General features: G+C 42.8%; 1 protein-coding gene across 1 annotated transcript in view; it reads right to left on the minus strand.

Annotated features, from left to right (window-relative positions):
* Positions 1 to 16,068, minus strand: part of LOC126121493 (lachesin-like) — a 1,285,782-nt gene that overhangs the window by 754,363 nt on the left and 515,351 nt on the right. The window contains exon 2 of the mRNA XM_049915084.1: positions 2,614 to 2,711. Coding sequence (XP_049771041.1) covers positions 2,614 to 2,711 — 98 coding nt within the window. The remainder of the gene's footprint in view (positions 1 to 2,613; positions 2,712 to 16,068) is intronic.

The raw sequence follows: 16,068 nt of genomic DNA on the forward strand, positions 1-16,068 counted from the left end.
AACTCCTCAGACATGAACATTATTGAGCATTCCTGGGATACCTTGCAAGGTACTGTTAGAAGAGAACTCCACTCCCTCGTATTCTTACGGATATATGGACAACCATGCAGGATACATAGTGTCAGTTCTCTCCCGCACTACTTCAAACATTACTCGAGTCCATGGCACGTCGTGTTGCGGCACTTCTGCTTAATTGCGGAGGCCCTAAACGATATTAGGCAAGTGTACTAGTTTCTTTGGTTCCTCAGTGTGCAATACGTTCAACAACCAAGAGCGAACAATGAAACTGGAAGACCATGATCGAAGATCCCGGATTAAAAAGGGGGAAGACAGGGATGCACCCTTCCGCTCCTATTGGTCAGTCTGCACATCGAAAAAGCAATGACGGAAATAAAGATTCAAGGGTGGGATTAAAATTGAGGGTGGGAGCATACCGATGATAAGATTCGTTGATGACATTATCCCCAGTGAAAGTGAAGATGAAATGCAGGACGTGCTCAGTGGAGTGAAGAGTCTGATGAATATAAACCAAAGAAAGACGAACATCAGAATTGGTGACCAAGACGTAGATGAAGTGAAGGAATTTTGCTGTCGTGGAAACAAAACAATACATGTCGAACTAAGCAACGAGAACATAAAAAGTAGACTAGGGCAGGCAAAGAGGACATTCCTGGCCAAAATAAATCGACTAATATAAAACATTGGCATTAAGTTGAGGAAGAAATGTCTGAGAATACACTTCTGGAGCACATCACTGTACGATAGTGAAACATGGACTGTGCTAAACCAAAATAAGAGAATCGAAGCATTTGAGATGTAGAGCTGTAGAGAGATCTTGAAAATTAGGTGGACTGATGAGAGAAAGAATGAAGAGATTCTCTGTTGAATCAGCGAAGAAAGAAATACACTCCTGGAAATTCAAATAAGAACACCGTGAATTCATTGTCCCAGGAAGGGGAAACTTTATTGACACATTCCTGGGGTCAGATACATCACATGATCACACTGACAGAACCACAGGCACATAGACACAGGCAACAGAGCATGCACAATGTCGGCACTAGTACAGTGTATATCCACCTTTCGCAGCAATGCAGGCTGCTATTCTCCCATGGAGACGATCGTAGAGATGCTGGATGTAGTCCTGTGGAACGGCTTGCCATGCCATTTCCACCTGGCGCCTCAGTTGGACCAGCGTTCGTGCTGGACGTGCAGACCGCGTGAGACGACGCTTCATCCAGTACCAAACATGCTCAATGGGGGACAGATCCGGAGATCTTGCTGGTCAGGGTAGTTGACTTACACCTTCTAGAGCACGTTGGGTGGCACGGGATACATGCGGACGTGCATTGTCCTGTTGGAACAGCAAGTTCCCTTGCCGGTCTAGGAATGGTAGAACGATGGGTTCGATGACGGTTTGGATGTACCGTGCACTATTCAGTGTCCCCTCGACGATCACCAGTGGTGTACGGCCAGTGTAGGAGATCGCTCCCCACACCATGATGCCGGGTGTTGGCCCTGTGTGCCTCGGTCGTATGCAGTCCTGATTGTGGCGCTCACCTGCACGGCGCCAAACACGCATACGACCATCATTGCCACCAAGGCAAAAGCGACTCTCATCGCTGAAGACGACACGTCTCCATTCGTCCCTCCATTCACGCCTGTCGCGACACCACTGGAGGCGGGCTGCACGATGTTGGGGCGTGAGCGGAAGACGGCCTAACGGTGTGCGGGACCGTAGCCCAGCTTCATGGAGACGGTTGCGAATGGTCCTCGCCGATACCCCAGGAGCAACCGTGTCCCTAATTTGCTGGGAAGTGGCGGTGCGGTCCCCTACGGCACTGCGTAGGATCCTACGGTCTTGGCGTGCATCCGTGCGTCGCTGCGGTCCGGTCCCAGGTCGACGGGCACGTGCACCTTCCGCCGACCACTGGCGACAACATCGATGTACTGTGGAGACCTCACGCCCCACGTGTTGAGCAATTCGGCGGTACGTCCACCCGGCCTCCCGCATGCCCACTATACGCCCTCGCTCAAAGTCCGTCAACTGCACATACGGTTCACGTCCACGCTGTCGCGGCATGCTACCAATGTTAAAGACTGCGATGGAGCTCCGTATGCCACGGCAAACTGGCTGACATTGACGGCGGCGGTGCACAATGCTGCGCAGCTAGCGCCATTCGACGGCCAACACCGCGGTTCCTGGTGTGTCCGCTGTGCCGTGCGTGTGATCATTGCTTGTACAGCCCTCTCGCAGTGTCCGGAGCAAGTATGGTGGGTCTGACACACCGGTGTCGATGTGTTCTTTTTTCCATTTCCAGGAGTGTATATGGAAACCACTGACAAGGAGAAGGGACAGGGTGACAGGACATGTGTTAAGACATCAGGAAATAACTTCCATGCTACTAGAGGGAGAAATAGATCGACTTTATTGATCAGGCTTTTATTTTGCGATACCAATCACGCCACTCTTCTTTTGTTTTTACATGTGTCTCACATTTTCTTTCCGCATATAAAGCGTTTTACTCTGTCGCTTCAGAGGTGATTACCGAAATTAATTGCCATAATTCGTTGCCCCACGCATCAGACGTTAGAAAAGTTGGCGACGCTGACCTTGTAGCTGAGCAGGTGGTGCACCACGCAGGACAGCGTGGCTTCGCGGCCCACAGGCACCGTTACGTTGCTGATGGTCTCCCCGAACTGCGGCAGGTCTGTAACACATAGAGTTACACCATCACGTCATTCAGCGTTCCCCTGTGTACCATTTCAATAACATGACAGAAAGAAGGTCAGCATAGGTCGAAATAACATGTGTATTTTATTGCAAATATTATGACGGATGCTGACGATCCTTCTGTCCTAGATTACATCAAGGTCGTGGAGCAGAGTAATTCCTTTGGAATCAAACCTGATTTAAATAACAGGTAACGCCATGGTCTCAAACACCAAAACAATGGGCAGAGAGCTAAGTCATTAACGATGCAATGCAACAGATACTAAAGCAAGGCATTGCAATTATAAAAATTATACTCACATTTAAACAGGAAGAGAGAACAAAAAAATTTGTAGGAATCTAAAGGACACTGAGTCACTTGTTATGTTTTATTACGATGACCAGCTTCGACCTTTTATAAAGGTCATCCTGAGATCTTTATTTACAGCTAAGTACAGCTCATTGCGAAGGGAAGATTTCGGGCAATATGTCCTATTGAAACTTCCTGGCAGATTAAAACTGTGTGCAGGACCGAGTAAAGCTGTGAGGACGGGACGTGAGTCGTGCTTGGGTAGCTCAGTTGGTAGAGCACTTGCCCGCGAAAGGCAAAGGTCCCGAGTTCGAGTCTCGGTCCGGCACACAGTTTTAATCTTCCAGGAAGTTTCATATCAGCGCACACTCCGCTGCAGAGTGAAAGTCTCCTTCTGGAATATGTCCTATTAATTAGGGGTGTTGATCCGAGAATGACCTGCATCCAATTCGAAACTGGTAATGCTAATAAACATACCAAATAATACAGAATATGTATTTCTTCATTAAAATTACCGGTGCTCACAGTTTCCGGAGACATCATTTCTTTAGTTACGATATACCCAAAATACTGTCAGCTATATTTATTATTATTTCAGCATCTTGTGCAGCATGTATAGTTTTGATTTCTGTTACAGTACCGTTTGCAGGCAAGCTTCACAATAGTCGTGAGATATCGTACCAGTACAAATGCACCAACTATGGCGTCACCAAGCCCTACCTACATGGTACCTATTTAGTAAATACTAAAATTTATAAACCACCTGTTTATAAAGTCATGTGTTGCAAAATACTGACTAGAACTAATTAGAGAAGAGAGAGAAAAAATCAGCAGTAAGATCATTTTGGCTCCCGAAATATTCACAAACACTCGAGGTAAAACTTACCCTACGAAGTATCTTAGACGATAGGTTAAGGGAAGGTAAAACTACATTTGTAGATTTAGAGAAAACGTTTGCCATTGTTGACTGGAATACACCTTTCCCAGTTCTGAAGGTAGCAGAGATATAATACAGAGAGGGAAATGTTACGTACAACTTGTGTAGAAACCAGACTGCAGTTAGAGTCGAAGAACGTGAAACAGAAGCAGTAGTTGAGGATATAACGAAACAACGTTGAATCTTATCCAGATTTATACAGTTCGTACACTGAGCAAGCAATTTAACAAACCAAAGGAAATTTGGAAAGGAGTCAAAGCTCGACGAGAGAAAACAAAAACCCTGTGCATTTAATATTTTCTGGAACAATGTCCTAGGGATTGGCTCTGAGCACTATGGGGCTTAACATCTGAGGTCATCAGTCCCCTAGAACTTAGAACTACTTAAACCTAACTAACCTAAGGACATCACACATATCCATGCCCGAGGCAGGATTCGAACCTGCGACCGGAGCAGTCGCGCGGTAATGTCCTAGGGAAACAGCGATCTTAGGTATATCAATAAAAGTTTGCCAAAAATAGTCTTGAGGATGATTTAAGTCTAATGATGATATAATTACAATAGATCGAAACCGGTCACCAGTTTAGATAAAGTATTTATGCAATCAAGTCTATTTTTAGCAAAATTTTATTGAGAAACCTTGTGGTTTGTCAGTAATATTGTAATTCTGCCAGAAACAGCAAAGGACCTGGAAAATCCTCATATTGTAGTATAAAAGTGAGCTTAAGTGTAAGTTTGCAAACGTACCACTTTTCCTAGTAGGCAGAGCAAACTGGGCCACGGGCAGAGAAATGGAAAAATAAGATCCAGATGATTACTGTGTGACACTCTTAATACGAAGAAATTGTGAGTTGAAAAAAATAAACATTTATAGAAAGCAATGTACGAGACATAATACTGGAATATATTGGGTTCATAGCGTTTTTCCACGAGTTTAATCAACACAACAGTAACGCAAAACAGAGGATAAGTAATATATTCTCCTTCACTATTTACAACAGTCTGTCAAAACTGGGGCCACTTTTAATTTTTTCAAATGTAGAAATCACATGGTTTTCAGCGGAGGAAATTGTCGAGAAATGTTCGGTGCGCAGTTTCATCCAGAAGTTCCTTGAAGATTGTTCGATGCAAAAAAGTGAAAATCTGAGCGCGTAAGATCGGTTGAGTAGGGTGGGTGCTGAATGACTTCCCAATCAAACTCCTGTATAGTGTTTTTTTGTCAGTCTAACAGAATGCGATCGGGTTTTATCGCTGAGAAGCGTCGCTTCACGCAGTTATCCTGATCGTTGTTCTTGGACAGACGTGTCAGTTGTTGACAATAGGTGACAGAAGTAACGGTTACACCACGGGGAAGCAATTCGTGGTAGATCAAACCGTCGTTGTTCCACCAGATACATAACATTATCTTTTGTAGATGCGCGCAGGTCTTTGTACATGGAGTAGCTCCTTTGTTTGGGCTCAACCATTCCTTTCTTTTTCTTATGTTAGCATAAAGCCACTATTTCTTGTCATCAGTAACGATACAGGATAGGAATGGTCGTTGTTGTTCACGAGCCTATTGATGACAAGCAAACAGAAATGCACATATGGCCACCAGCTGATTTTTGTGATTTTTGCTTACAGCTTGCGGTACCCATTCCCACGATTTTTGAACCTTCACCATGGCATGCAAATTTCGTACGTTGGTGGAATGATCACGGTTCATTACATCTCACGTGGATCATTGTGGATTAATGCGTTGAAACGATCTTCATGAGACCTCAAAGACCTTCCCGAACGTGGAATGTCACTAATGTCGAAACGACATTCCTTAGTAACAGAAAAACTATTTTCTTGCCGTGCTCTATCAAATGCCATTATCCCCAAACATGGCCTGTTATTCTCCATGGATAGAACAAGCGGTAAACATTATTTGTGTTTTACTGTAAACCTAATTCACAGTTCTGGGTAAATATAAGCGTAGACTTCTGCGGCCATTGTCACATTCAATAAGATTTTTCTGTGTTTGTGACCGCATTGTCAATATGATCTTCTTCAGAATGTGACTTGCAACAGGACCGAAACGTCGGTAGATTTACATATTGACGGTGGGGTCACAAACCCAGAAAAATCTTACTGAAAGTTCTGACTAAGTTCAGCTCATACATTAGTTGTAATGGAATCATGTTTGTGCTTACGAGTCTAATAGAAGACTACAATGGCAGACACGATCTTCTGTTATTGTCTGGCAAATAAAAGCAATCTTGCCAGCGTTCTGTAAGCTGAAAAACAGCCACAACAATGACAGAACAAAGTGTTATCATTTTTTTCCTGCAGTCTGTAGGTCGGTTGTAAAAGCAAGAAGAGATGCGTTGCGCTGTATCGAAGATAAACAAGTGCTGATAGCTCTTAAAGTACGCATTTTAGAGCTGATTTCTTCTCTTTTTTGCCCATCCTACTACCTCTCAAAATATATGATACTTTTTTTAACTTCCTCTGCATATGAAATTATCTTAACGCAACTAAATCTATAGTTCTTTTGATAAGTTTATTGTATAATTGTAAATTTGCAGCAAAATAAACATGCTCACAAGTCCGAAGCTATAAAATGTGACTCTCAAAGCGGGCATCAAATATACTTTGCGATATGGTAACTCATTAAAATATCTTTGCATTCAATGGAGTGTCACTACAATTGAAATTCCCTGTATTAAGGTATTTTAGTCATATATTAGTGCGTAATCGTGTATACGTGAAAACATTATATCGATGCGATATGCCAATGTTAGTCGTGATTCATTTACAAACACATGATGATTCTATTGTGTTGCTTTCTGAATTCCAATATCTTCGCTTCATTGTCTCTTAAAAACGATAAAGTTTTGCTAATGTCTTCTCTATGCGTGCGGCCCTCTCTAGAATTCTTGTTCTCTCATATACCCATAATATTCTGAAAATTACGAAATATATAGTAGTTCATTATATAAAATAAAGTAACCCATAACTGAAAGATGCAGAGCCAGGAAAATTGTCATTGATACTTGTTTCCTAATGCATAAAAAAAAATCATGAAGATGAGTGATATTTCAAAACATAAATCTCCCTATCTGCATTGCATATTATTTCTACAAACAAAAACAGCGTATTGTCTGATATTTAAATTCTAATATTTGTCAAATAAATTTATATGGTTCCAGAGACCTCTTCAACCCTCAGACATCTATGATGTGTATATGCACCTGAAGTAGCGAATCGAATTTCTAACAAGGTAGGATTCGATCCCGGGTTTCCTGTACGTCACCCGCAAGCCGTGGCTTTCCGTAACTGCACGGACTATCCAAGCACGCCACCACCCTCAGTTCAGATTCCCATTCACGCCTCAGCCGAGTTGGTATTCTCCCTAAACCCGAACAGCATTGCAAGCTGATCCATTTTACACGAGAAAAGGATTCCGATTCTCCGGTGATAAATACGTGGAAGTGAAACAGTCAACGCTAATGCACTTGAGTGCTGTCTTTACCACTAATATTAAGTAAGCAGATTAGGAGACCCAACTGCAATAATGTGAACAGAGTTCAAAATCATCTGTTTTAAATCACAGCTAGTTATTTTTTGTTACCATTGACAAAACATAATTACAAAATGATGATTTTCTTTCCATGACTATGGCTGCGCTGAGACAAACAAATAACTATGAGGCTACCTCTGATGCGTAGTTCATTTCCAAGTGATGATTGGTCTATCAGTGGAGTGACCGTTGCGCATTATTCATGCTGTTCCCCAGAGAGTAGATTGGTTCGTGGCCGAATGTTGCAGCGGTGGTTGGGTTGGACTGTGCTAGTCGTTATGTAGCTATTACTTTTCGCTTATGCACACGAGCAAAGTCTTGCGCAAGCCCAGTCTAGGGGTGGGGCGGTGGGGTGGGGGTGAGGGAGGGGGTCAAACTGGGTTATCTGACCCAGGCTGTAATTTAGGGGGCTCCAGATCATGTTCTTAAAGAAAAAAAAATATTGTTTCACAAAGCACCTATCATCCAGTGCACGTTGGTCTACAGAATAATCATATGATTTTGAAACGCATCCCAGTTGGTTTTTGAACATTTTTGAACACGTTTTAAACTGATTTCTGAACGAATCGTAACTTTATTTTTGCATACGTCCGTAGTGTACATGATGCCTCTGCCACTGGAATCTAGAAATAAAAGACTTTCCCACAAACAAAAGGGGACGGGGCAGAGCTGAGCCAAATAAACCTGAGCGGGTGAATGCCAATCGCTGTTTGTTTATGTGAGTGACTGGATGCGCGAAGGATCAGCCTTGTTATAATTATTAGCGAATTCCATAGATTCAGACTACCAGGGTCGAAATAAACGACTAACAGGAATAACAGGTGACAATGATTACATATGATTTTTTCGGTCTGTTCAAGGAAGTGAAATTTTGACAGAAAATTTTTGCCGTATCGCTACATTACCAGTTGTACAGTTCCCGATTAGCAGCCGCTTTAAGTTCTATTCTCGGTACAGCGCAAAACGCGTTGTAAGAACACGTAATAACGCCTAACTAGAGAATAAAAGCGGGGTAACGTGAGCTGTGGTTCTGGCAGAGTTAGTGAAGTTAACTGGAGAATACGTTTTGACAATGTCAGGAATAGTTACAGAATTAGTGATAACAAGATTGTTTGTCAGAACGAGGAAGGAGAAGAAACGGAGACATCACACGAATTATATGGAAGAATATAACGATTCCAAATTTATACAAAAATTTCGTACTACTTCTTCCCGATCTCATGCTTAAGAAGCTGGAGAGTATGAATGAAATGTGAAACTATTTTCTACCATAAAACATTTTGCTTGTCATCATCATCATCATCTTGGACAGTTTCCAGCCACTGGCTGGGTCTGTCGGGAACACAAGCCTCTCCATCGTGTTCTGTCTTTCCACCATTCCCCCTCTTCCACCTTCGTCCAGTTCTCTCCTCTTCTCGTCACACATTCCTTCACTCCCATCACCCATCTATCTCTTGGTCGTCCTCTGGGCCTCTTCCCCTCCAGTTGCAGATCAAACATCCTCTTTGGAATTCTTCCCTTATCCATTCTCTTCATGTGTCCATACCACTGCAGTCTTGATTTTTCTATCCTGTCCTGTACTGGTTCCTCCTTTAGTCTTTCCCTCACATACACATTTCGCAATCTGTCTCGTCTTGTTACACCCAACCTGCTCCTCTGGAACTTCATTTCGCTAGCCTGTCTTCTACTTTTGTCTCTTTTGTGCATTACCCATGTCTCACTTCCGTATGCCAATATGGGGACAAAGTAGGTTCGGTATATAATTCCCTTGGATTTCTGTGGCACCTCCTTGCTCCATATAAGCCCCCTAATGCATTTGTAGAACTGCCCTGCTTTTCTGCACCTTTCATTTATTTCCATTGCGTTTCCCCCCTTACTTTCAATCACGCTTCCCAGGTACTTGAAGTTCTCTACCACTTGTAGTTTTTCCCCTCCACAAGTTATATCCACATTTGGCCTATTCGTCTTCCTTGTTGTGACAATTATTTCACTTTTCTTTGCAGAGAAATGCATTCCATATTGTGCTGCCGTTGCCTCCCATGCATCTAACTGCTCTTGCACCTCCTTCTCGCAATTTCCCCATAACATCAGGTCATCGGCAAAAAGCACTGCTTTCATTTTATGATCTCCAATTGCATCTGACACTTGCTGTAGGATTTCATCCATAACAATAATAAACAATAAAGGCGAAAGTGCACTTCCCTGTCGCAGCCCATTTTCCAGCTTGAACCATGCAGTACATTCCCTCCCCACTTTCACACAACTCTCACTTCCCTCATACATTTTTCTGACTTTTCGTGTTATCTCATCATCTATCCCTTTTGCGTTCAGCACATCCCAGAGCTTGTCCCTACAGATACTGTCATACGCCTTCTCAATATCTAAAAAGGCCATGATTAAGTCCTTCCCGTACTCATAGTGCCTTTCCTGCAGTTGCCTTACCGCAAATATGAGGTCCGTTGTTGATCTTCCCGGTCTGAAACCATACTGCTCCTCTTGCAGTCTACTTTCAATACTGCTTCTTATTCTCTTCTCCAGGATCTTTTCATAGATTTTTCCACAGTGGCATAGCAGGGTGATTCCTCTGTAGTTCTCACATCTCCTTTTATCCCCTTTCTTGAAGATCGGGACTATAATTCCTTTCTTCCAATCCTCAGGAATTCTGTTCTCCTTCCACACCACCCTCAGCACTCTGTATAGCCACTGGGTTCCTACTTCTCCTGCTGCTCGTATCATATCCACTGTTACTTCGTCCCAACCTGGTGCCTTGCCCCCTTTCATCCTCTTTATGGCTTCTTCCACTTCATTCCAAGTTAGATCATCAATTTCCCCACTATTATCATCGTCTGCTGCCTTAGGCTCTCCATCGCTGTTAGTTACCCGCTTGGCGGCATTCAACAGATCTTCAAAGTACTCCTTCCAAATCTTTTTGAGCTCATGCATTTCCTCCACAACTCTTCCATTATTATCCATGATCCTCAGGCACTCGCTTCTGTCCTTCCTCTTATTTCTTACCATGGTGTAAAGTACTTTTTTGTTCCCTTCACTGTCCTCTTCTAACATTCTTGTCCATTTTTCCATCCACTTCTTCTTCTCCGCCCTTACTATGGTCAGTGCCGCTTTCTTGCTTTCCTTATATTTTACCCTAGCTTCCTCTGTTCGGGTCTGGAACCATTCTCTGAAGGCTTTGTTCTTTCGAAGTACTGCCTCTTTACATATGTTGTTCCACCATGGGGTTTCCTTACTTCTCCTCTTTGTGCTAGTTCTTCCGCACACAATCTCAGCTGCCTCAACTAGGGCCCTCTTAAAATCTCCCCATTCTTCTTCCACTGTTCTCTGATCTTCCTTTGGCAGCTTCTTCCTGATCAGTGTCTGGTACTGGGTCCTCCGTTCATCCTCTTTCAGCATCCATGTCTTCAACCTTTTCTCCTGTATATCTGTTGCCCTCCTATCTTTTTTCTCTCTCAGGGTGGCTACCAACAGCCGATGGTCACTGTCTAAGGCCTCAGATGGAACGACCTTAACATCTGTGAGGCTGCTCATCATCTGCCTATCCACTAGTACATAGTCTACTACTGAAGTTTGGGACCAGTCCCCACTGTACCAAGTTATTTTGTGACTACTTCTCTTCTTGTACCAGGAATTTGCGATCGTCAGCCCATTCCTCTTGCAGAATTCCAGCAACAATTTTCCTTCTCTATTTCGGTTCCCCCAGCCCTCTGGTCCCATTATCTCCTCGAATCCTTTCCTGTCTGTGCCAACATGTGCATTGAGGTCCCCTATTATAATCTGATTACCTCCATTTAGCTGCTTTTGCATGTCATCTTCAAATTCCTCCTTCTCCTTTTTTGTACACCCCACCTGTGGGGCATATGCTTGGATGATTTCAATGCTTTTTCCTTTCACTCGTACTCTGGCTTTTATCATTCGATCATTGATACCTTCCAAACATTTTGCTTGTATTCGCTTAATAGATATTTTTATTGGTACTTCGTGAATTGTGTTTTGTAGTGTTATTTATGTAAATTAAGTATATAAAAATGAGCATCTGTGCCAAAACAGTCTCGCTTTTTTTGGCGTGAGTTATAATTGATGCAATATAGAAAGGCCTATTTCGTTTCATCTAGCAGACAGTGACGAAATAGGCGTAACCATATCGAGAAACCACACCGGTCTGAATCCTGCATCGGGCATGGATGCGTGTGATGTCTTCAGATTAGTTACGTTTAAGTAGTTCTGTATCTAGGGGACTGATGACCTCAGATGTTAAGTCCCATAGTGCTCAGAGCCAGTTGAACCACACCGGTATAGGGTACTATTCCTATTAACAGTTTTTTAAACATTAAACAACAGCATTTTGATTTTTCATGTAGCAAAACGTTTGATGAGGTAATAGATTGTTTCGCAGAAGGAAAAGCACGTCGTGTAAAGCTGTAGCATGATTAGAGACAAGAAAAAGCTGGAACCTAAGGATTGAATAAATGTGTACTGTCTCGCTTGCCTCTTGTCTTTGCTGGTTTTATGTTTCCTATATTTAATGTTATGTCACAGGAAACATCCCCCAGTCTGTAGTTAAGCCATGTCTCCGCAGTATCCTTTCTTTCAGGAGTGCTAGTTCTGCAAGGTTCGCAGAAGAGCTTCTGTAAAGTTTGGAAGGTAGGAGACGAGGTACTGTCAGAAGTAAAGCTGTGAGGACAGGGCGTGAGTCGTGCTTCGGTAGCTCAGATGCTAGAGCACTTGCCTGCGAAAGGCAAAGGTCCCGAATTCGAGTCTCGGTCGAGCACACAGTTTTAATCTGCCAGGAAGTTTCATATCAGCGCACACTCCGCTGCAGTGTGAAAATCTCATTCTAAAGAGATATTTGTTAGCTAATACGCAATAAAAAGTGCAAATTTTCTGAAGAGTTATTCTCCCTGTCACAAACAATCTCACCCGGTATTAACTGCGAATATTTTTAAAGGGGGTAGGATGTCAAACCGGCCGACTGGTAGCATGAGAGGCCTCCAACGACATTTTAATTTCCATGTGCTGAATACAGGTGCGACGACTTCCATTACAAAATATACATCTTTGAACTCCACAGAGCGAAGTACAGAGACCCGCGATAGGAGAATGTTGTGAAACGCTCGATTTGGGGGTGGGCGTATCATTTTGACCCAGTTCGGAAATATCGTAAAGCCGGGGCTGGTCTTACGTAACCTGCCAGTAAACGACAAAGTCGCTTACATCAGACCTAACAGTGAAGTGTCTCCCATGAACCCTCACACCACACTGTGCAATATGGGTATCTCTCCTCTAGCGAGATGCTGTATTTTCTAAGTGTGCGTGCATAAATCAGATTTTCCAGCTCAGGTTCTTCTCCACGTGAATAGAGTAAAACTTTTTGTTGCTGTTCCGTTACGTATACTTTTTTGCACTCTGAAACCAACGTACAGGTGACAAGTTACGTTAGATCCCCCCCGGTATTGGCAAGTTCCGTGTTCTTTGGGGCTTTCAGTTTGTGAGATGTCTTCGATCGGCTTCTTAATTGTGCAAACACCCACGTCCCTGCATAACACGTGCTGGGTGCACATCTGGCCCGTCCATCAGAAAATGGCACTTGGAGGCTCTCCTGTGGTGACTGTTTCCGTCCCCTTTCCACGCCCACGGAAGTGAAACGAAGTATAATGTGTTGAGAGAGAGATGTGAATTGCTTGTCATCAAAGGACTGATGATTACCCGAAACGTCTGTTAAATAATGTTGATAAAACGATTGTTCAGTATTTTCGACAGGGAAAAACAGAATATCTTTTCCTACTGGAAATATATCACCGTTGCTGCGCCATGGCCATTGAATGGGAGGATTTATATGACTGTTCAGTACTTCATTCGATCCAAGCAACATATAGATTCTACTATGAAGCAACGTAAATTAGCATTATCAAAGAAAAATGATAAACGCTTCATAATCGATGATAAAGCACTGTAGTGTGGGGTCGTTATCGAGAAGGCAGGGCTAGTCAACAGCTGTGTGCACAGCAAAATCACTCCGTCTGCAAGCCACAAGTGGCACATCGGGACCATCCGACCGCCGTGTCATCCTCAGTTGCGGATACGGGTAGGAGGGGCATGTAGTCAGCACATCGCTCTCCCAGTCGTTATGATGGTTTTCTTCGACCGGAGCCGCTACTATTCGGTCGAGTAGCTATTCAATTGGCATCACGAGGCTGAGTGCACCCAGAAAAATAGCAACAGTGCATGGCGGCTAGGATGGTCACCCATCCAAGTGGCGGCCACGCCCGACAGTGCTTAACTTCGGTGATCTGACGGGAACCGGTGTATCCACTGCGACAAGACCTTTGCCTGCACAGCAAAAGGCAATATAAAATTTATTTAACAATAAAATATCGTTTGTAGACGAAAATGAAGTTGCAATCTACCTATTGAACATATATAAAAGATGTAAACTGTAATTTTATCCTATATGTGGTGCACTAAAATTGTAATCCATATTTTGAAGACACAGAAAAGATGTAATAGTAACAGTAGCTGACATTGTAACCTAGATGTTACATATTATCAGAATGAAAATATAACTTTAACACTGGTTATAGAAGTAGACGAGATGCCATGGACGTGTAATGAAAATGTAACTAAAATCTTCCGTAATGTATTGACGTATATATCTCAGTGTTTTCCTTGTGAGTTATACCTGTCACACCTATCTGAACCTGTATGACAGACAGATCTACTGCATTGTAAGTGTACATTTGCCTAGATTGTATCGTTCGATAGCTTTCAGAGAGTGCATTGCAAGGACATGGACTTGTGCAGCCAATTGAAGTATATGGCCGTTCCACCCTGCATTGCGATCAATTACGCAATTGCCAGCACCACTGAACAGGAATGTTCAGCTCATCATTACCACAGCAAGCTCTCTCAATGGTAGTTTCATTTTTATGGCACTAAATTACTGTGTCCTGATTGGGAGCTAGAAATGTATGTAACACAAATGACTCAGAACCTGTCTCTTTGGTCTACTTCCAAAAAAAGGGGGCTTGCTTCAGGAATCAGTTAAAAATGTGTTTAGGCAGTAAAGTACAAAGCAGTGGCTGAGCAAGCTAAATACGTATTTTGGTTTAGAAGCTCTGTAAGTGGCTTTTTACTAAAATGGAGTGTGTCTCAGGAAAGGTGAGGGGAGGGGAGGGAGGGAGTGTGGCGTAGGAATGCGGGGGTGGATGCAGAGGGTTGGGAAGGGGAGGTAGGAGTGGGGAAAGAGGAATAGCGGAGGAGGGGAAGAGGAAGTGCGGAGATGGAAGGGATGTGTGGGGGAATGGGTTGTTCAGAGTCAAAGTCGACAGCCAGATGTTGAGTCTGGTAGAGAACACACATTACATTCCTTCTCTGTCTAACTCCTTCCCCAACTACAGCTTCCTATGAGTTGCAGATATCACTCACTGTATTTTATCTGTGTTCCTGTCAGAATTACAAGGAGTGTGCTCCAGAGAGTAATGTCAAAAGCATTCTCTAAATCTACAATCTGTAAATATAGGTTTGCCTTTCTTCAACCATTGTACTAAGTCATTCGATCAGTACTGCCTTGTAATTCTTGACGTTTCTCCGCAACTCAAACTGATCTTCGCCAGTGATGATTTCTGTCACTTTTTCCATTCTGCTGTAAATAATGTCAGTATTTTGCAGTTATGATTTATTGGACTGATTGTTACGTAATATTAACGTCTTTCAGTACCTGTTTCGTGGAAAAGAAATTATTACATCATTTTTGAAGTGTAAGAATATTTTTCCATTCTCATATATCTTGGACACCACGTGGCATAAAACTTTGTTTCTGTGTGGATCCACAGCCTCTAAATACTCGAAAAAAGAAAACATGTGTGTGTAAAGTAAAATAATCTGATAATTATAATATGTAACACATAATATCACACATGTACCTGATAATAACTTCGGAAATTAGCTAACAGCACGATTTAAATATCGTTTACATTACAGCCTACTACAGACCATGTTTTCTTTTACCAAGCGGAATGGTTTTCTCTTGACTGTCCCCATCCTCTCGCAACCTCTCTGCAGGAATCAGAGATTATAATTCTCAGAGAATATCATTTATCCATGAACGTTGAGTTCTGTCGACATATGCTATCTCCTAGCTCATCTTCATTTACTTCCTCATCCGTTTCTATAATACTACCTTCAAATTTTGTGTGGGTTTTCCATATACTCGTTCCACCTTTCAGCTTTTCCTTCTTTTTATAGCACTGACTTGCTGCCTGCCTGTTGCTTAGCTCTTCATGTTTATATAAACACTTCTTTTCTCCAAAGGTCTTCAATTCTCCTGCAGGCGGCATCTATCGGGTCCTTAGTTATGCATGCATCTGGATTATTGCATTTGCCCTCTACCCAGACCAGCTTTGCCATTTCGCATCCTCAGTGTATTGTGTGCTACCCAAGAATTTCACCTGGCCTTATCTTTTTGCTATTTTATCCTCTGTTGCCTTATTTTCATCTCTCAAAGATACTCAGTTGCCTTCTCTTGTATTCATTATCACCGCACAGTGGGC

The sequence above is a fragment of the Schistocerca cancellata genome, chromosome 1, assembly GCF_023864275.1.
Source record: "Schistocerca cancellata isolate TAMUIC-IGC-003103 chromosome 1, iqSchCanc2.1, whole genome shotgun sequence".
In the NCBI taxonomy this organism is placed as follows: domain Eukaryota; kingdom Metazoa; phylum Arthropoda; class Insecta; order Orthoptera; family Acrididae; genus Schistocerca; species Schistocerca cancellata.